This window comes from Oryctolagus cuniculus, chromosome 3 (genome assembly GCF_964237555.1).
Source record: "Oryctolagus cuniculus chromosome 3, mOryCun1.1, whole genome shotgun sequence".
NCBI lineage: Eukaryota > Metazoa > Chordata > Mammalia > Lagomorpha > Leporidae > Oryctolagus > Oryctolagus cuniculus.
In genome coordinates, this window is record NC_091434.1 from 22,765,906 (window position 1) to 22,786,755 (window position 20,850).

Genomic DNA, 20,850 nt, shown 5'->3' on the forward strand with positions numbered 1-20,850 from the left:
TAGGAGCAGAGTTTAGCCTAGGGTTAACACACTGGAGTCCCACTTCAGGGTCCCTGAGTCCAATTCCTGGCCCCGGCTCCTGACTCCAGCTTCCTGCCATTGAAGACCCATGGGAGGTAGCAGAGATGGCTCTAGGATTGGGTTCCTGCCACCTGTGTGGGAGACCTGGATTGCTTTCTTAGCATCTAGCTTCAACCCCAGCCTAACCTCAGCCATTGTGGGCTTCCTTCTCATGCCAAGAACTTTCCAAGCACTCTACTCTTGTCTCATTTAATTCTCAGGGAAACTCTTTGAGGTCGAGATCATTATTACCTCCATTTTTCAGATGGGGAAACTGAGGTTTGGAGAAGTTAATATCTTCCTAGAGTCATACAGTAGGGAGAGCCAGAGTCTGGAAAATGCAGGGGGTTGGCCTGAGCCCATCCTCTGAACTAGTCCCAATTTGCTGCCTTAGCTGTCTTCTGATTGTGGTGAGGTTGGCTGGTGACCTCTGCTCAGTCTCATCACAAGATGCAGCAGAAATCTTCCCGTGGGGTGTCATCCATGAAGACCTGTGCTTAGGGACTCAGTGCCTCCATTCTGACTGCACAACTCTCTCACAGGAGCTGTCGCCAGCTGAACCCTGCACAGCTCTGAGTCTCGCAGCCACCGTAGGAGGTGGGCAGGGCAATCTTTACTCAACAGATTGGGGAACCGAACCTAACAGAGGTGAAGAGACTTGTCAAGGACAGCTGCGACTTCAACCGGTGGAGTCGGAATCCGAGCCCAGCTTTTTAAACCCAAAGCCGTGGCCTGCTGCTGGCACTGCAGAAAAGAAAGCACACGCAAGGACAAGGAGCGGCTGTAGGGTCCTTAGTTCTGTGGCTTTTGCTCCTCTTGCCTGTGGTTAGAAAACAGTTCTCTGGAAGTCTCCCTGCTCTGGACTGAGTGTGCTCCCCCACGATTCACATGGTGACACCCCAGGTTGTGGGTTGGCCGGGTTGTGAAGGTGGCGCCCTTACAGAGGAGGCCCTGCAGAGTTACCTGACCCCTGCCAGCCCGTAAAGATACAGCGAGAAGGTACAGACTGCTAGCAGAAGGCAGGCCCTCACCAAGCACCAAGTCTGCCTTGGTTTCAGACATCTCTGCCTGTAGAACTGTGGAAAATAAATCTCTGTTGTTTATAAGCTGCTTCTTTTATGATATGTTGTTATAGACACTCCCTTCTTGACGGATAACAGATTCCTTCCCAGCCCAGGCTGTCTGCCTGCTCCTCATGGGATCCTCCTCCTATTCCCCCTCCCTTTCCCCCTCCCTCTTCTTTTCTTCCTCCTCCTCCCCTCTCCTCCTTTTTGTTATTTAGCTCCCCAAATCAGCCTTGTGCTCAAAGCAGAAACAAGGCCCCTGAAAGAGAAGACAGCAGCTCCCTGGTTCTTCTGTGTGGAGAGCCACAGTCCCCTGTGGGACAGAAAGGGCTAAAATGAGGTGGGGGGCATGGGGATGAAGGAAATGATGGGAAGGAATACAGGAGGGACCACAGGCTGAATAAAGCTGCTCTGTGGTTTCTCCAAATGGGCGCCAGTTCGAGTCCTGGCTACTCCTCTTCCAATCCAGCTCTCTGCTATGGCCTGGGAAAGCAGTAGAAGATGGCTCAAGTCCTTGAGCCCCTGCACCCACGTGGGAGAGCTGGAAGAAACTCCTGGCCCCTGGCTTTGGATCGGCTCAGCTCCGGCCGTTGCAGCCATTTGGCGGGTGAACCAGTGGACGGAAGACTCACTCACTCTCTCTCTACTTCTGCCTCTCCGTAACTCTGCCTTTCAAATAAATAATAAATAAATCTTAAAAAAGAAAAACAGGCAAACTGTTCACCCAGCATCAGTAGAGACAATGGCATAGCCTGAGAGACTGAGTCCTCAAAGAGGGGCCTCAGCTTTGCACATGGGCAGCTCACCAGTCACCTTACATGACCTGGGCTGCTTGCCCCTCTTCCTGACTCTCAGCTTCCTCAACTGCAAAGCACACGGCTACTACGAAAGCCATGCCCCAGGACTGGGTACAGAGCAAAAGAGACAACCTAAGGTCTTTGCAGACTCTAAGCTAACAGAGAGATGGCTTTATTTTTATTCACTAATCACCTTCACCCCTAATTGGCTTTTGTACACAAAGTGGGTACCAGATTCTGCAATTAAAATGTTTTATTGGGAGAGATAAAAAGCAACACAGTTAAAAAAAAAAAAAAAAAAAAAAAAACACGTATGCATTAGAGAGTAGCACAGAGAGATGGTCCTGAGCTGAAGTCCACAGCGGCTTGAGAAAGAAACACCAAGTTCTCTGACCTTTGCATCACACTTCAGAGTGCATTGACCCCTGACTCATGGGCAACACAAATATTTTTTACTCTAATATATTGTTTTGTTCAGTGCACTCATTCTGTTCCTCCAGAATCTTCTCCACATGCAACCATATGGTAGCTTCCTTCTAAAACGCAGTGAGCCTCAAACTTTGAATGTGATTTTTATCACAGGCACTTGGTTAAAATGGATCTCTATGTCTTACACCTATAGGCTCCAGGTGGGTCCCACAAGTCTGAAGCAGGAACAAGCTCCCTGGGAGAGTCATCTGCTCCTTGTGACCCATTCTGGTCTACGACAAAGACCTGCTCTCTGAGAAACTGCTCCAGCTAAGTTCCAAAGAGCATGAGCTGTGCTGCCTAGCTATCCTGCACACACCAACGCCCAACACTCAGAAAAGACGCTTGCTAATAAATAAGAACCACCAGGAAGTTTTAACACTTCCTTGTTAAAGGATGGAACTTTCTGTCCCCAGATAATTTTGTAACCAGTTGTATAACCCCGACCCCTTATAAGAATGAAATTCCAGCAAAACCTGCTTTCCCAGTTCAAACTTTTATGACACCCCTTGGCTAGATGAGGTGGCCCCTCTTTGTGGCTCCTCAGTGCCCAGGCCAGAATCAACACGCTTGGCTTCACTGCTCATCTTCCCCTCACCACAGGACGGGTTTCCGTCTTCCCTGAGGACAGGGCTCTGTCCCATTCTCTTTCGTTTCCACCATCTACTCCAGTGATCAGCACTAACTCAGCAGAGGTTAATGGAATAAGCCACAAAGGGGATGGACTAGGATGGCACAGGAGGAAACACTTGGGGAAGGGAGAGGGAGAGTGAACCTTCTGTGGCACTCTAGTACAAGGACCGGCTCATCCTAGGATTGTGTAGTTGGCTTTTAATGAGTGGAAAATTTTATCTTGTCCATGGTTTGGGGACTTTGAGAAATTATTTCAAAGAATATCAAGATGCTCCTTTTAATGCTGTGGAAGAGGCTTCTAGTTTTTCATACTGATTTTGACATCCTGGGACAGGTGCTTTAATTGGTTCATGTAAAAGGATTGCTCAACACTAAGATCATCTTTGCTTCTGTAGCAGATTGTCATAAGTTGTACCACTCTTCACCCATATCTGGTTACCTCTCTGTGCAAAAACCATGCTTACCCACATTGTTGAAATCCCATATGGCCACAGGGCTTTCTTTGGCCATGAAATGTGGGCAGAAGTGATCTGAGTCACTTCCTAAGGGTCAGCTCCATCTGCCGAGGTCCTGGAATGAGGACAATCATAATAGAAGTAGAGCCCACAGTTGACCCATAATGGACATTGAGTGTGAGCAAGAAATGCACATTTGGGAGCTGTTAACTGCAATATAACCTAGCCTTTCCTGGCTCCTGGCCAGATGCCCATATGGCCCCTTCGTTTAAACCAATGAAGGAAAATGTTCACACTCATCTAGGTGGGCTTTGTGACTTTCAGATATATATAACCTCTTTTGGCCTTAATTTTGAAGTCTATAAAGAGAAAGAATAACAATTATTAACAAAATGAAACATTAATTGAATGCCAGGCTCAGCATTTTAGAAAAATTACCTCACTGGTGTTGAAGTTTTGCACAGCAGTTAAGATGTTACCTAGGACTCCACATCTCAAATCACAATGCCTGTGTTTGCAACCTGACTCCACTCTTCATTCCAGCTTCCTGCTAACCCACACCCTGGGGGGTAACAAGGGGATGGCTCCAGCAGTCAGATTCCTGCCACCCATGTGGGAGACCTGGATTGACTTCCCAGCTCCTGGCTTCCACCTGGCCTAGCTCTGGCTATTGTGAGCATTTGAGGGAGTGAACCACTAGATGGGAGATTCTCTCTTTCTCTTATTCTGTCTCTCTCTCTCTCTATCTCTATCTCTTATTCTCTTTCTCCTTTTCAAGTAAATTTTTAAAATTTAAAAATAAGGACTTTCTTTAAAAAGCACCCACAGAAAAATTCTCTCATTTTATCTTATAACAGCCCTAGTAAGTGGGCATTACCATCATCCTCATTTTATACACCTGAACATAGAGGTTTGGAGAGGTTAGGAAGCCCACCCCAGGGCACCAAGAAGAATCTAAGATGCCGAGATGGCCGCTGATGGAAGGCAAAAGGCCCGAGAGCAGAGCCTCCTGGCCTCCCTGAGCACCAGGGCACCTCCAAGGCCTCGTCCATCTGGAGTCACTAGGACTCTGTGACACTAACACATGGGAATGACTGTCCTGGGTCTTCAGCTGTGAAATCGAGACCCACGTTTACCACTGCCCTCCTCTCATAGGGTGAAGGCAACTGTGTGTGCTGTAATCTGAATGTTTTGGAGGCAGGCTCTGGAGAAATGGAATGCATGTGACTCACAGAGGAGGCCATGCCCACTTGCTCGGGAGGGCAGAGGGCTGCCCCAGCTGTTCCTTTCCAGAGCCGCAGCCTCATCATGAAGAAATGTGTGGCCTGCTCTTGCCAGGGGACTTTTTATAAGTGGATTAAAAACCACGTAGTGGCAAGTGCTAGAGGCCAGGGTGCAGGAGTAAGGCCTCATGGCCTCACCTGTGACCCTAAACTCAGGTTTGCAGCCCCTGGTCCATGGGAATTTGGTTGACTTTATCTTACTGATCCTCACAACAGGTGCTCCTCAGCCCCCTAAGAATGAATCAAGGGATAAAAATGGTCCCAAGAATGAAAGTCTTGCTCCTTTCATAGAACAGTGCTGCTGGGACACAGGCAAGACTCCACATACTCCTGCCCTCAATCCAACCCTGCACCAAGCAGCACCTCCAACACCTCTCCATGCCACCCTTCTTCTGTTAGGCAGAAGTGAAGGTATTTGGGGCAAGATGTTTTCACTCTCTATGGCCCTCTCTCTTGATGATCCATCTCCTTTTTTGTTTGTTTAAAAGTTTTATTTATTTGAAAGATAAAGTTAGAGAGGAGAGAGAGGTCTTTCATCCACTTGCTCACACCCCAAATGGCCACAATGGCCAGGACTGGGCCAAGCTAAAGCCAGGTCCCAGTCTGGGTCCCCAACATGGGCACAGGGGCCCTAGCACTTGAGCCATCTTCTCCTGCTGTCCCAGGCACTTTAGCAGGGAACTGGATCAGAAGTGGAGCAGCCTGGACTCGAACTGGTGCCCATACGAGATGCCTGCGGTATTGCAGGCAGCAGCTTAACCCACTGTGCCACAGTGCCAGTCCCAGTGATGATGGTGCATCTCTTGAGAATGAAAAAGCCCCAAGAGTTCAACTGACCTTAGAAGAGATCAGTTCTTTCAGAGGAATGGAAATGCCACGCCAAGGGAACCTGGATCTCTCATCTGCTGGCCAGTAATGAGCCCCTCATCCTTAAACCTGTGCCCAGGGCAGCCCTCCATATCCCCTGTTGCCTGGATCCTGCGATCGAGTCATGGAAAAACACCTGGATTGGAGCTCTGCCTCATCTGGTTGCATCTTCATGGGTAAGTCATCTCACTTCCCTGGACCTGCGTCTCCTTCCGTTTGAAATGAGGGCGTTGGATGAGAGAACCTCCGTGTGTGCTCTCAGCAGCAAGGTTCCAGGCAGCTGTGAGGGCCACAGTTCTGGAAACAGCATTGGCATAAGTGTCCTGCCAGACCATTAGTGAGAACAACATTATTGGTTTACCTCTTCCCATCTACTCTCTTGCATAAATGTTGTTAGAAAGGCTGATGCATATCGACCTCTGTCCCTCCACCTTTCCCCCCATGCATGTCCAACTCTCCAGCCCTTGCTATCAGCATGTAGGACCTGAGGGTGGGGAAGTACAGGAGATGCCACGAATGCCACCAGTCACTTTGTCCTGATGCTCAGCAGTATCATGGCTGTTCGGTCCATTTGAGAATTTTACTCATTTGCCAGCTTCCGTTAGCAGTGTTCATGGGAAACACAGTGCCATTCTGGCATCTCTGAAACAGTAGTTAACGCATGGAAGAGACAAGACCAGGAATTTTTAGGGTTCTAAGCAATATGATTTGAGTAACCCATTGTGTCTTTCCATTTGAAGGCATTCCATCAACAACTGATGGTCAATGGCGTCAACTGGTTATGGAGAGTCTACTTGATTATGACACTCTGGTCAGCCTCCCCGACTGCGCCCACTGCCCTCCGTTAGGCACTCTGCATTCTGCCTTCCTTGGGCCACTCAATTTTCACCCCTCCCTAACTGCCTGCAAGTCTCCCTGCACCCCCAGCTGATCTTGGCCCTGACTCATTGGTGCTGACTCAACAAAGAGCAGACCCTTCAGGCAGCCGGACCGTGGAGCACAGCCAGCGCCTGCAGGAGTGGGCGAGAAGGCAGGCAGAGGCGGGGAGTCCATCAATCAGCTTGTCAGCAAGTCTTTGCTGAGCCCCCTAAAGACTTGGTCGCATGCCGAGCTGCATGGTGGGGGTCCCAGAGAAAGCAAGAGAGAGAGAAGACTGGAGTCTTTCTTTGGTGGCCACTAAGGATATGGAGTTGGAGCTCCTTCATTTTAGGGGTCCCCAAACACAGCACTGCCTGGCCCCCCATCACTCACAGGAGGGGCATTGACCGCTGCCAATAAAGGTCACAGCAGCCTTAGAGACAGTGGCATGGTGGCAGCCTGGAAGGAGATCTGAGGCTGTGTGTGCAAAACTTTAACCACACGATTAAGGTAATCACCGTTGTTAATGGTCAGGGGGTGCGGGATAGATACTGAACGCAAATTATAAACTCACTTTCTGGCCCCCACAGCTGTGCTGCACGGGGAACACCTCCTCTGAGCGAAAGCAGTGTTTCTGAAATGTCCTTGTCCAGATGACTGCTACTGTGTTGCTCTGAGAGTATCTTTTTACCCTCTCCAGACCCTGGCAGGGTAAAGGGCTGTCAGAGATGGAGGCGCACAGAGACGCTGGCTTCAGCCTGAGCAAGCTGCGCTTGAGAAGCCAAGAGCCCCAGGAACCAGAATCCTGACCCAACTGCGTCCCAGTTTGTGGCTTTCCTGACCTTCACAGCCACACGCCAGGGGTGCCGTGAGGACAGGCACGGCTGCCGGCACCCCCATCCGCTTTCATTACGGAAATAATTTGAAGTCGCAGAGGGAGGCGAGATGGGGAGGAATAAGCTCGTGGCAGGGAGCACGGAGAAAACTTCTCTTTCTCTGAAGTCCCGCAAAATTCTCTGGAGGGCGAAACTTCTCAAGCGCTCCCTCTGCTGTCCGCTCTGCATATCCACCTTCCTGTATCAGGCTGGGACGCAGAGGGGCACCAGGGTGCTCCAAGCCCATCGGTGGAGTCTTGTTTGCACTTTGCTAACACTGTCCCTTGAAAGCATTCTCTCCCTGCTCTTCTATCCTTCTTCTCCCTGATGTTACGCTTTCATCTCGTGCCTGCATGGTTCTTCCATCCCCCAAATCTTCCACTGTGTGCTACTCTGCCCCTGTTTCTTTTTCTGTAGAGAGAGCAAATGTCCTCCTCAGGTCAAAATAGAGATAGGAAAACATAGCTGCTGCACCTAGAGCTCATCCTTTTCCCACATTACCATCCCTTTCTGAAGGGTATCAGCTTAGGTATAATATTCAGCTTCTCTAAGCTTCTTTTCCCTCATCTGCAAAATGGGGGAAACAGCCATAGGAAAGTCATGAGTTTGGTGTAAAGAGAAGGGGAGACGATGCGGGAGGAAAGGAGACTTGGCAGGTGAAAGAGCATAGCGAAAACCAGCTGAGAACTTAAAGACAGAGGGAGCAAGTCGCAGGGAAGTTCAGTGTGACTGGTGCTCCGCGCCTAAGCAGGATGTGATCGTAGGTGGCACCAGAGCTGAGCAGGGACCAAGCCATGAATTTCCTTGTGAAACATGGTCCCTCGGTTTCCCAGAGCAGGTCTCTCATGAGGACTGAGTGGGTTTAAATGGTTCAGTCTGGCTCACAGCACATGTTAGGTGTTTCTTTTTTTTTTTTTTTAATGATTTGTTTATTTATTTATCTATTTTGAAAGGCAGATTGTCAGAGAAAGAGGGAGAGAGAAAAAGAGAGACAGCTTCCATCCGTTCTCCCAAATGCCTACAACATTTGGTTAGGTCCAGGCCGAAACCCAGGACCCAGAAACTCCATCCAGGTCTCCCATGGGTGGCAGGAATCCAAGAACTTTGGCGATCGTCCACTGCCTCCCAGACACATTAGCAACAAGTTGGATCAGAAGCCCAGAATAGCGGGGACTCAAACCAGGCACTTGGGTATGGGATGAGGGGGTCTCAAGTGGAGGCTTAGCCTGCTGCACCATAATCTATTCCCCCTCCATGCTACGTATTTCTAATAAACTTTCCAGTTCTCATCACCACTGAGACCCTGAAGCAAGGAAAGTATATTGAACAGAACAGCCTTGAATTAGCAATTTAACAGAATAGTTGCTTGGGCAAGGGTGAAGCTCTCAATAAAAACAGAAGAAAGAACAGGAGGGAGTAGAAGTGGAAACCCAACTCTCCCCTATGACACAGCTCTTTGACCCTAACAAACTACAGCATTTCATGAGTGTGAGCATATGTGTGCATGCACGTCACGTATGTGCACAGTGCCTGCACCTGACAGAAAGATGCCCCTGTCCTACTGGCCTTCTGCCAAGTCTGTGGAGCTATGTCCAAGAGTAGCACCATAAAGATGTCTCATCGGTGTGACCTTGCACTCCCCTTACAGGGTCTGAGCTGTCACTTGGCCTCCCCCTTTGGTTTGTGTCTTTGTTCTCTAGTTATTGGGTTACAAAGTTCAGGGGCTGGCCTTGTGGCCCGAGTTAAGCTGCGGCCTGTGACACTGCATCCTACATGAGCGCTGGTTAGAATCCATGTTGCTCCACTTCCAGTCCAGCTCCTTGCTGATGCACCTGGAAAAGTGCCTGGGCCCCGGCCACCTCCATGGGAGGCACAGATGGAGTTCCAGGATCCTGGCTTCAACTGGGCCCAGCCCTGACTGTTGCAGCCAATCAGGGAATGAAACAGCAGATGGACCATCTCCCTCTGTCTCTGGCTCTTGCTCTGTCTGCTGCTCTGCCTTTCCAATAAATAAAAATAAATCTTTTTTAAAAAGAATTCAAAGTTCAGTGTTTATGAAGGTGTATTTAAGACTTTCCTCCTGAACTGATATGTTTAGAGGGAAATTTTTTGAAAATCCTGAAACTGCTGAGACCTGCATGCCCTAATTTAAGAAATCCTTAATAAAAGTGTACTCAAACATACTCGAATTATGCTCTATTGCTGTAGAAACTTTAAGACTTATTTATTTGAAAGGCAGATTGGCAGAGAAAGATCTTTCATCCACTGGCTCACTCCCCAAATGGACTCAACTTTCAGCCAGGCCAAAGCCAGAAGGATCCAGGAACTCCATCTAGATCTCCCACATGGGTGACAGAGACCCAAATATACTTGGGCCATCTTCCCCTACTTTCCCAGGCACATTAGCAGGGAGTTAGATTGGAAGTGGAGCAGCCAGGACTCAAACCAATGCTCTGATATGGGATGCCGTTGTCATAGGCTATGGTTTAAACCGATTATGCCACAATGCCAGTCCTAGAAGCTACAGTTTCACAACAAGTATAGTTTTTAACATTAGCAATAAAATGAAAACACGAATAGTTTCTAATTAGCATATCCTAGAAAATACACCCAAGTTCATCTTAATTAGGTATTAGTGTGTTTGTCCCAGAAGTCCTGAAATTTACTTTTGTTTTTAATTTGCCTTAGCTTTAATGGTGACATTATGGATATGAATCTTTAGAATAACTTTCTGCTAAACTTTAATTTTACACAAGCTCCTATCACATGTACCCTTAAGCTGAACCTCCAAGCGTTGCACTTATTCTGGTCAGGCTATGTGCCTCTCTTGTTGACACTCTGTCACCCCCTAGCGTTATATGTGTTACTTGCAGCCAATACATGTTTGCCAATTTTTTGTTCGTCACAAATAAAATCTGCAGAGAAACACTTTCCTGATTTACAGATTAGGTTCCCAGAGAATTTATGTGAACCCATCAGGTTCCGAGTCCAAAGCATACTATACAAATCTTTGAAAACTAGTGGAACTATTGATTCCATGGTGACATCTCATGAAGGCAATTTTCCAAAGTCAATAGACAAAGCAAGTTATGAATATAGTGAGGTATGTGCACCAACGATGACTGTTTTCCCCTGTTGGCATTTTAGAAATCCATCAATGTTTAAAGACAATTCGGGAAAGAGTGGAGCTGCAGGCTTGTTACAGAAAACAAATCACAGACAGAAGTTCCAGTGCAGCGAGCTTTTTGGGTTTTGTGCAAGCGTGTGTGTGTTTCACATCTATTACTGCTTCCTCATGAGCACTGAAACATTTCTCGAGTTTTTAAGTCTTTGTTTCAGAGATAACTATGATACAGAAGTTGAGACGTTCATGTGTTTTCTAGCTTCTAACAACCCCAGCTTGCTGGGTCGCCTTGTACACTGGCAGTGCTGTCCACAGGTCTTCTGAGCTCACCTGATTTTCTCGTCAGTGTTTCTCTATGTTCTTCAACTAACTCTTCAAGTCTCCCCTCAAGAACATGTTCAGAGCCATCACCACCTTCTTATCTAGTGTTTTATACCTTTGTCAATGGCCCAGAAATGCTGAAAAATCATGCACACATTTTTCTGTAAGTTTAACAATTTCAACATCCTGCGTGTCTTTAAACATTTTTGTATCTTAAAATCCACTTTTTCAGCTAATAACATAGATTTTATTACATGAATTAGCATTTTCATGTTGTATATTTTTTTAAAAAAATTATTTATTTGAAAGTCAGAGAGAGAGAGATAATATGAATGTTCTATATGCTGGTTCACTCCTCTAGATGGCTGCAATAGCCAGGGCTGGGTCAGGCTGAAGTCAGGAGCCAGGAGCTTATTCCAGGTCTCCCACATGCGTGCAGGGGCCTTACAATTTGGCCATCTTCCGCTGCTTTTCCCAGGAGCATTAGCAGGGAGCTGGATGAGAAATGGAGCAGCAGGGACTTGAATCAGCGTCCACATGGGATGCTGGCACTGCAGACAGTGGCTTGCTCTGTTGTGCCACAGTGCTGGCCCCTGCAATATTATTGACACACTTATATATGTATTTACATGTATGTGTATACAGGTATGTTCAAATCTACTGCCTTACTATGTCCTATTTGTCTCGCCAGTTCTTTTCCTCCCTCTTCTGAGTGCTTTGAATTCTCTCTCTGCAGGATTCATATTAGTTATACGTTGTTTTCCATACTTTTAATGATAACCAGAGGTTACAACATATATTTATAGTTCAACCCCTTCCTGAACAATCCAACCACTTCAGAACATGTTAACACACTTTACCCTCTTTCCCGATCCATATGCAGTTTGTGTAATCCATTCTATTATCCTGTCATTCACCGCAGACGTATGCCACCCGTGGTCACTGCATTCCTTACTCACTTCCCTTTTGTTTACTCCTGTCAGTCTTCAAGTCAGTCCACGGATCATTTACTCCCTGTGTGAGTATGCTGATGATAAATTCTGTTAGTATTGTGTTGCTGCTGGACACTGTCTTTATTCCACCTGTATATTCTAAGGTGAAAAAGTACAGAACAGGAAAGACCGCAAGCATCTATGTCTACTGTCTTCTGGATTTCCACTGCTGTAGAGGCTGAGTCTCAGTGTTGCTCCTTGTTTCTAGTAGCTTTCAGATATTCCTCTTCTTTGGTATTCCATACTACTACGAGATTCTTAGGTGTGAGGGTTCTTTCCTTTTGCCTAAGGAGTATAGGGATTCTTGAATCTGTAGGGTAAATCTTTCATTGGTTTAAGAAAATTCGTAGCCAGTATCACCTCTCCTTTTCCCTTCAACTCCATTACATGTACACTTGTCTCTTCGCCTTAGCCCCCAGGTCTTACACTTCGTTCTTTTGCTTTCTGTGTTTTCTGGATACTTTCCTTTGCTTATCCTTCTATGCTATTTGATTCTCAAACTGTATCTAATTTGATGTTAAATCCATCCATGGAATTCCTACTTATTATTTTCAGTGTAAGAATTTATTTTATGAGATTCTTTTATATTTGTTTCTTGTAGACAGGGAACCAATCATTCCAGATTAAACCCAACTATGGATCAAGATGGTTTGGAACTCATCTTCTCAATAAGGGTGTTTACTCTGTGTTCAATTCTGCTCCTAGGGGGGAGCCCTCTGGAGTCTCACTTTATACTGGTCTTTCACTAAACTGAATGAAGAGCTAATACCCAGGCAAAAGAGAATCTTAGAGGCAGAAATGCATGGACTATTTCTTTAGAGTTCGTCTCCTCAAAGACTCCATTCTAAACAGCCACTCTCTTCTCCCTGTGTAACTCTGCCCAATTCACAAATTCCCAGAAGAAATCAATTGTGTGGTCAATTTTATCCATTTGTGTCCCATGGCCATCCTGCTTTTGGCCAAAGAAAAGGATCTTGTTATTGGTAGCCCCACCAAAACCAAATGTAGTATAGGAGGTAAGCTGTTAAAGGAAGAGTCTTCAAGAGACAAAAATAATGGCTATTATAGAATATAAAGAAAAGGAAAGAATTGCAGACATACAACGGGGAACATATTTAGAAGATACGAATTCTGGGCTGGCACCGCGGCTCACTAGGCTAATCCTCTGCCTGTGGCGGCGGTACTCTGGGTTCTATCCCAGTTGCTCCTCTTCCAGTCCCGCTCTCTGCTGTAGCCCGGGAAGGCAGTGGAGGATGGCCCAAGTGCTTGGGCCCTGCACCTGCATGGGAGACCAGGAGGAAGCACCTGGCTCCTGGCTTCAGACTGGTGCAGCACGCTGGCCATAACGGCCATTTAGGGGGTAAACCAATGGAAGGAAGACCTTTCTCTCTTTCTCACTGTCTAACTCTACCTGTCAAAAAAAAAAAAAAAAAAAAAAAAGAAGATATGAACTCAGCTCTAGAAATGTCAAAGATTACCATGGGGTTGGCATAGCAAGTTAAGTCACAACCTGTAAAGCCAGCATTCCATGAGTACTGATTAAAGTTATTCGACTTCTCATCTAGCTCCCTGCTAAAACTCCTGGGAAAAGCACAAGTACTTGAGACCCTGCCACCCATGTGGGTGACCAGGATTGAGTTCCAAGCTCCAGGCTTCAGCCTGGCCCAGTTGCAGCCATTTGGGGAGTGAACTAGTGGATGGAAGATCAATCCCTAATTTTACTTTTCAAATAAATAAATCTTTAAAAAAAAAAAAAAAAGAATGCTGTGAAACTCCCAATTTGATGATTGTGGCAAAAAATACATATATACTCAATTAGGGTAACCAAGGGGCGGTTAACAAAAGGGCTACATACAACACCGTAAAGGAGAGAAATCAAGAGAAGCTCTCCAGGATGAGTGGGAGACTTATCCACTAGCCTGAGCCACAAGTGGAGTAGGGTTACTAGGCCTCAGAAAGTACACTGATGGAGCAGTAGCCTCCTTTTAAGTCTACCCACAGCTACTCTCAATGACCCCCCTCTTTCTCATCTGCCAGAACTATTGGTTATCTCCAATTTACTGCACCCACCGAGAAGTCGCAGGTCAAGGGAAACAATGGTTACAGTCTACACAAGGCAGATAATCCAGGGCTGGTGGTAAAGGTGACTACCTTTCATGTCTGCTAGCTCAGTGATACAATGGGCCCACAACAATCAAGAATGTTTTAAGATTTCCATATAAACAGGCTAACCAGCTAAGCTGCAGCACTAGCCCCTCCATGAGCCTTTTGAAGATCCCCTGGACACTCTACCACCAGCCATTGCACAAACTACACAAATATCCAGGCAGTTTTGCCAAGAAGTTGGTGGCTTTTAGATTTATTTGAAAGTCAGAGCTAGAGAGGTAACAGGGAGATCTTCCATCCACAGATTCACTCCACAAATGGCTGCAATGGCTGGAGCTGGTACTCTGCCTTTCAAATAAATAAGTCTGGCTATCTGCTTGTGGTGATGTCTGCAACAGATTAAGTGCTGGACAATGTTTGCAAGGGCCTTTGTATAATCTAAAATCAGTAACGGGCAGATAGGGGACAGCCCACAAGGAGCCAAAGGTTTTTATATAACCCCTAATGGTAAAGGAAACCTGTTTGTATTAACTTGCCTTTTTTGGTGTGGATAAAGCACAGACATTGACATTGCTGACCCTAAGTCCAGATCACAAATGTGTACATAAGCATGGTTGAGAAAAGCTTAACAGGCAAATCAGAATTAGTGAACTGAATAAAAAGTGCCTAAAAAAGGATGTAACTTTAACCAATTAATCCCTCCAAAGAATTTCATTTAAGTAGCCATCTATATTAAATTGAATTTCTATCCTGTTAATCTTTATGTGCAAAATATGCTGTAAAATTCCAATTATCTGTTTTCTGAAGATGACAAAACAGCGCTATGGCCTATTGGGTAAAGCCATCACCTGAAGCACTGGCACCCCACATGGGCACCGGTTCGAGTCCCAGCTGCTCCACTTAGACCTCTCTGTATATAACTCAAATAAATAAACCAATCTTACAAATCATCTCAAAAGTCAACCTAGCAAGAACAGAATGATAAGAAAGCCCAAGACACACACCTAACCTGTAAGGCTCATATATTCTCATGGCTTTATTGTCTCCACTGACTTTTGAAAAGATTGGATTGTAACCCACATCAGCACTAACACAATGTAAATCACATCATTTGATTAAAACAACCAAGGCGATTTTGTTATATAAATTAACCCATTTATTATAGGCTGCTGATGTCTCATATGGCACCTCTACTGGTCTTTCAATTCTTTCAGTCTTCTGATCGCAGACTTCACTGTGACGGCAGAAGTGGTGCTGTTAAGACAAATCCAGTTTCCAACATAATTAATCATGTTAATGTAAAACGGCAAATAAGCAAACCTGCCCCATCTTAATGTTACAAGCTTGTATTAGGATCTCTGAAAACTTCTCCTAAAAGAAAAATTATACCAAGATACAGATTGCTCTATTGACAATTTGATGTAATTAAGCCAAACATTTAATTGCAGTTATTATTCAGGAGCAGGTGTTTGGCCAAGTGGTGAAGCACCCCTTTGGGGACACCACATTCCATTATCACAGCACCTGGACTCAAGTTGTTGGGACCCTGCCCTCCACACAGGAAACCGGGATTGAGTTCCCAGCTCCTGGTTTTTGCCTGGTCCAGATCTGGCCGTTACCAGCATCTGGGGAGTGATCTACCAGTGGGCGCCAGATTTCTGCTTGTCGGTGCCTTTCTAAAGCGAGTAAGATAAAGTGGGTCTGGGAACTGGGTAAGGGAAGCCTCAGACCCCTAGACTTCAAGTCAGCTGACACTTCTAAGAGGCCTTCAATTTCTAGAAATGGGCAAGCTTAAGAGTCAAAACAGTGACAACCAGCAGACACGGAGGCGGCCTCATCTGAGTGATGTCACTCGGCTGTCAGGTCACAAAGCTGAAGAGGTCCCCACAACACAAAGGTGTGGGGACCCCAACGGCCTCAAGTTCCTAATTACAGCTTTTAAACCAATTCCCAGCGCAAGCCAAGGTTCAGTAAAGATTCAGCCCCACAACGGACCATGACCCCAATGCCGGGTTTTGTTAGAGTAACTGAAAATAACCTGAAATTCTAAAAGCCCCTAAGACACTAAAGGCATCCCCACTTTCTCAGTCCTGTGCAAGTTAAAGTGGCCCACCCAGCCAATCCCGACACCGCCCCTTCGTGGCCCATATTATCCCAACGCCAGAAACGGACTCACTTGTATGTCCAGGCACCACCAGCCACTGTTTTCATGCAGGAGCCACAGTGCCAGATCCCCACGGCTCGTCTCTTCATCTTGGTCTACTCGGGGAGAAGTAATTGTCACCGTCAATCAAGCCTTCGAGGCTTTCGGGAGCCCCAACCTCCAGAGACAACCCAACCTCGTGCTGTTTTACGCGGGTATGGTAAGCTCCCAAACCCCTTTAGCTCACCAGTGCGAAACTTGCAATCCTAGTGAATCAAAGACCCCTCCCCGAAACCACTGACTGCTACGAGGCAGCACTCGCGCCCACAGCGAGCCTCCACTTACTCAACACGCAGGATGCCCTTCAGATCCACGCACAGACCTCTGGGGCTTGGCACCCACCCGACAACACCGATTCACTTCCCAAACATGTTTGGGGCGCAAGGCTATCCTTTTTCCCCCTCTAAATGAGACACTCTCACAACTGACAGTCATCCGCACCCGCAATTCTAACCGCTCACCGTTCCCAAGCTGCCTCCGGCGGAGGCCGCCCCCTGCCCCCCGCCCCCCGAGAGACCCCCTTACTTTGCCGCAGAAGGAGCAAGTGTACTTGGCATGCTGGCTGATCTCAATCTTCTTCACCATCTTCCGGAGGGAGGCGCCATAGCGGGTCCCGTATTTACCCACGATCCCGACCTTCTTGGTGCGTTTCGCCTGTTCAAAGTGAGGAGCCAGACAAACCAGCGACATTCAGGGGTGCGATCCAGGTTCCAGCACCCCCACACAACGCCCCTCCACCTCAACCCCGCCATGACCTGGACTGCCGCACATCAACCTGGTAAAACCAGCGCCCAGTGCCGGCCCCATATTAATCCGGCCTGGGTGGCCCCGGCCGCCCCCGCCCCTTCGCCTGGGACAGCACCCCCGGACTCCGGGGAGGGCATGGGACAGGGCAGACCAGCAGAGGCCAATGAGGGCGAAAGAGCCCAGCAAGGAGCAGATGCCGGGGGATAGCGATCCAGGCCGCAAGAGACAGGATTCTCACCATAGCGCCGCCACCTAGGTCCAAGCCCAGAGAGGAAGAGAAGTCGCGCGCAGGCGCGATTTTAGGCCGGCAAGCGGAAGTGGCGCGGGGAGGCCTATCTAGGAACCGATCTCTATGGTCTGGAGGTTTCCCCGCTGCCTGCCGGGAAATGTTTGGCGTAGCCGCCCCGCTTCAAAAACTGTAGCGACGGGGAACCCAAGCGGGCAGCGCAGCCACATTGTGTTGCGCTTACCTCAAAATCTTGCCGAGCAGTACCATTTTCTTCATTTTGAGGTCAAGGAACCGGAGTCAGATCTTAAGTGGCTTGCCTGCTGTCAGGTGGCTTAGAGAAGTGCTTAAATCTTAACATTTGTGACTCCAAATCTCATTGCTTTCCCCATGTCGTATCCTTTCTGGGAGCAGCTGCCCCTGTGCGGGATGCTGGCGTTAGTGGTGACAAGATCGGAACAAGTTGCAGGGCAGCCGGGAGACGGTCGTGTAACCGCATTCACGAGCTCCAAGTTTTCCAGGGAAAGGCAGGTGTCCCCTGGGCTTAACGGGGGAGGGCCTGCGGTTCGCTAAGCGAAGTCCCAGAGTCGAAGGCTGGGGAGGGGTCCACATCACGGTCAAGTTCCGTTTTGCAGCCGCTCTCTGGGGCCCCCGGTTCTCACCAGCTGCCCCCCACCCGCCCCCCGCATCACCCTAGGCTGTCAGGCAGGTTCCTGCTCCAGGCTCCACGCCAAGGGCTCGCCACACTCTATTGTCTAACCACAATCTATTGTCCACCCTTCCAGGGGCAGCAGAGGACAGCCAGGCTTCTTGCCAGGCAAATGACATCACAGCCACTCCTTGGGGGGTGGAGGGGTGGTAATTGGTAATCGGTTCCAGGACCTCCTTGGGTACCAAAGTCCGAGGATGGTGAAGTCCCTTCTATAAAATAGTGTAGTATTTGCACTCACCTATATACATCCTCTTGTGCACGTTACATCATCTCTGGGTGATTTATAACTCCCAGTACAATGTACGTGCTATGCAAATAGTCACGGGGGGAAACAAAGACTGCAGTGTTTCCTCTCTCAATATTTTCAGTCCGCGGTTGGTTGAGTCACAGAAGAGGAGTGCAGGGATTCAGAGAGCTGACTAGAAAGTTACCCTGCCAGATGGCTAGGACAGAAGAGAAGATGCTCAGAGAACTATTTCAGGGGCCAGCATTGTGGCCTAGTGGATTAAGCCACTGCTGCAATGCTGGCATCCCAGGTGGGCACCTGCTGGTGTCCTGGCTGCTCTGCTCTCTATCCAGCTCCCTGCTAATGCACCTGGGAAAACAGCAGAAAATGGCCCAAGTACTTAGATGAAACTCCTGGTTCCTGGCTTCAGCCTGGTCTAGCCCTGGCTGTTGAGGCCACTTGGGAAGTGAAGCAAAGGATGGAAGATCCCTCTCTGTGTAACTCTGCCTTTCAAATAAATAAATATATCTCTAAAAATAAAAAAGACTCTTAGAATAAGAGTGTACGAGAATCCATGATTTAAGGGCCAGGAAAGACCATGACGGCTGAAAGGCATTGTGGGAATACCTGGCTATGTTTTCAGTAGAATTCTGGCCACAAGTAGGTTCAGTTCACACAGCTTAAAATGAATTACCTCAAATAATTCTGCATGTGTTCTCTTGTGATGGTTAATTTTATAGCATCAGCTTGACTGGATTAAGGAGTGCCTAGAAACCTGGCAAAGCATTCTTTTGGATGCATTTGTGAGGGTGTTTTCAAATGAGATTAGCAGGTGGGTCAGAGTGGATTAGGTAGGAAGACCATCAGTTGCAGTTGGCTGGAGGTCTCAAAAGAATAAATACAGAAAGTGAATTGTGCTGGCTCCCTGCCCCACTCCCCCACCCCGCCACCCCCATCTGAGAAGGCTGGGACACACTGATTCCCACCTTGGACATCAGTTGCTGGTGTTTAGAATCCAGGGCTTGCAGCATCCGCCCCTTACTGGTCCCCTGGCTTTCAGCCTCCAGCTGAGAATTCCACCCTTGGCTTCCCTCGTTCCGAGGCCCTGGAACATGGACAGGACCATGCTGCCAGCATCCCAAGGTCTGCAGCCTGCTGGCAAGTGAGCGCTGCAGTCCATCCCGGTCTTCTTTTCTGTGGTTCCAGGAAGAGCCTCTGTACTTCGAGTGCTGCTGGGGCAATGAGTGGCCATACAATTTGTGTCATCACCAAAGGACAAAGGATTCCAGATGTGCAAGGGTTCAACTTCACAATGTTGCCACTTTATGATGGTGCAGAAGTCACACACATTTGCAGAAACCATACTTCACGGGTGATGCTGAGCCACATCTCCATCCTCCCTGCAATCAGGAAGAGGAACAATTGACAGTGTGCCACGTGCTGTAAGGCTGAGCAGTGATGTTCTGTGGGTTAAGTCTATTCAGTGCATTTTCGATTTAGGGTGGTTGTAGTTTGCAATGGGCTTATCTGGATGTAACCCTGTACCAAGTTGGGATGCATCTGTAGTTCTCCCATTGTCCTTCCCAGTCTGTGGCTCCAGCCCTGGCTGTGTAAATCCAAAGGAGGAATAGCAGCAAAAAGGTCTACGTTTTGATGGCAGTGGGAATAAATTGATTTTGTTTCTGTATACATTTCTGCATTTTCTAATTATCTTTTATCATAAACATGAATTTCTTTTGTAATCTGAAAAACAATCATTAAAAATAAAAAACCTAAAAACTCCAGTAGCAACAAGTATACACAGCAACCAGACCTTGGTTTCCAATACCAGACTCCAAAAAAGGAACCACGGTTCCCTGGAGAAGTGACTGATTCTAGGACTGCAGCAGAAAACATGCAAGATGAGCCTGGAGCATCTGGGATTGCCAGAAAATAAGGACAACTTCAATAAGCCAGGAAACCTTACCTTGATGGGGGTTTGTCAAAGAGACATAGGACCCAAGCTTCCACTATCCATTGCTGGAAACAACACTTCTTAAATTTATTTATTTGAAAAGCAGAGAGACAAGAGACAGAGAGATCTTCCATCTACTGGTTCACTCTCCAAATGCCTGCAACAGCTGGGGCTGGGCCAGACCAAAGCCAGGAGCCTACGTGGATGGCAAAGACCCAACTACTTGAGCCATTACCTGCTGCCTCCCAGGGTACACGTAGCAGGAAGTTGGAATTGGAAGCACAGGAAAACAGTGCAGTAGGGATGTGGGCATCCCAAGTAGCATCTTAACCACCTGCCTCCTAAAGCTGCAAACAGTCGAGCAGTGAATACGGTACTATTTATTTATAGCCCAAAGTATAAAATAAATGTCCCCGAGTCCACGGTTGATTGACTGAATAAATAAATAGGTGACAAACAGATCTTTCTGTGGATGGGTCCTCTGCCCCTAAGAAAGGAAGGGACAGCTCCCTGGTCCTCAGGCCAGGGCTGTGCCGACGGACTTCCTGCCACAGAGGGCAGCAGGGAAAGGGGAGAAGAGCAGGTTTACAGGGGACAGAGCTGACACGCCCCGCCCCAGCCAGGTCACCAAGTGAACGTCGTCATGGACAAGTTGTGCTGGCCATCTGTGACCTTGGGATGTCCCTCTGCCTCTGTGGTCTTCCTCCCAAACCCCTATCTCCAGGCTAATCATGAAACAAAGCATCACGTTCCAACAAGAGGGACAATCTACAAAACACCTGACCAGGACCCCTCGAAACAGTCAAGGTCATCCAAACAAGGAGAGTCTGAGGCACTGTCACTGCCAGGAGCCCGAGGGGGCGGGGAGGAAACGTCACG

The 20,850-nt window shown here is 47.7% G+C and overlaps 1 protein-coding gene across 1 annotated transcript; it reads right to left on the minus strand.

The window, feature by feature from the left end:
• Positions 1-14,915: 14,915 nt before the first annotated feature.
• On the minus strand, positions 14,916-17,218 carry RPL37A (ribosomal protein L37a). Its single transcript, XM_002712466.5, has 4 exons — positions 17,092-17,218; positions 16,632-16,760; positions 16,080-16,162; positions 14,916-15,157 (listed from the first exon to the last, which is right to left on the minus strand). Exons 1-4 carry the CDS (start codon positions 17,092-17,094, stop codon positions 15,094-15,096), a joined length of 279 nt encoding a protein of 92 aa, XP_002712512.1. The 5' UTR covers positions 17,095-17,218; the 3' UTR covers positions 14,916-15,093.
• Positions 17,219-20,850: the final 3,632 nt, after the last annotated feature.

Bases quoted from the DNA above. Each gene is read 5' to 3' on its own strand.
- RPL37A (XM_002712466.5), bottom strand. The intron at 16,163-16,631 runs GTAAGGGGGTCT...CTCCCCGAGTAG, and splicing joins CTTGCTCCTTCTGCGGCAAA to ACCAAGATGAAGAGACGAGC. The intron at 15,158-16,079 runs GTGAGTCCGTTT...TTGTCTTAACAG, and splicing joins GGTGGTGCCTGGACATACAA to CACCACTTCTGCCGTCACAG.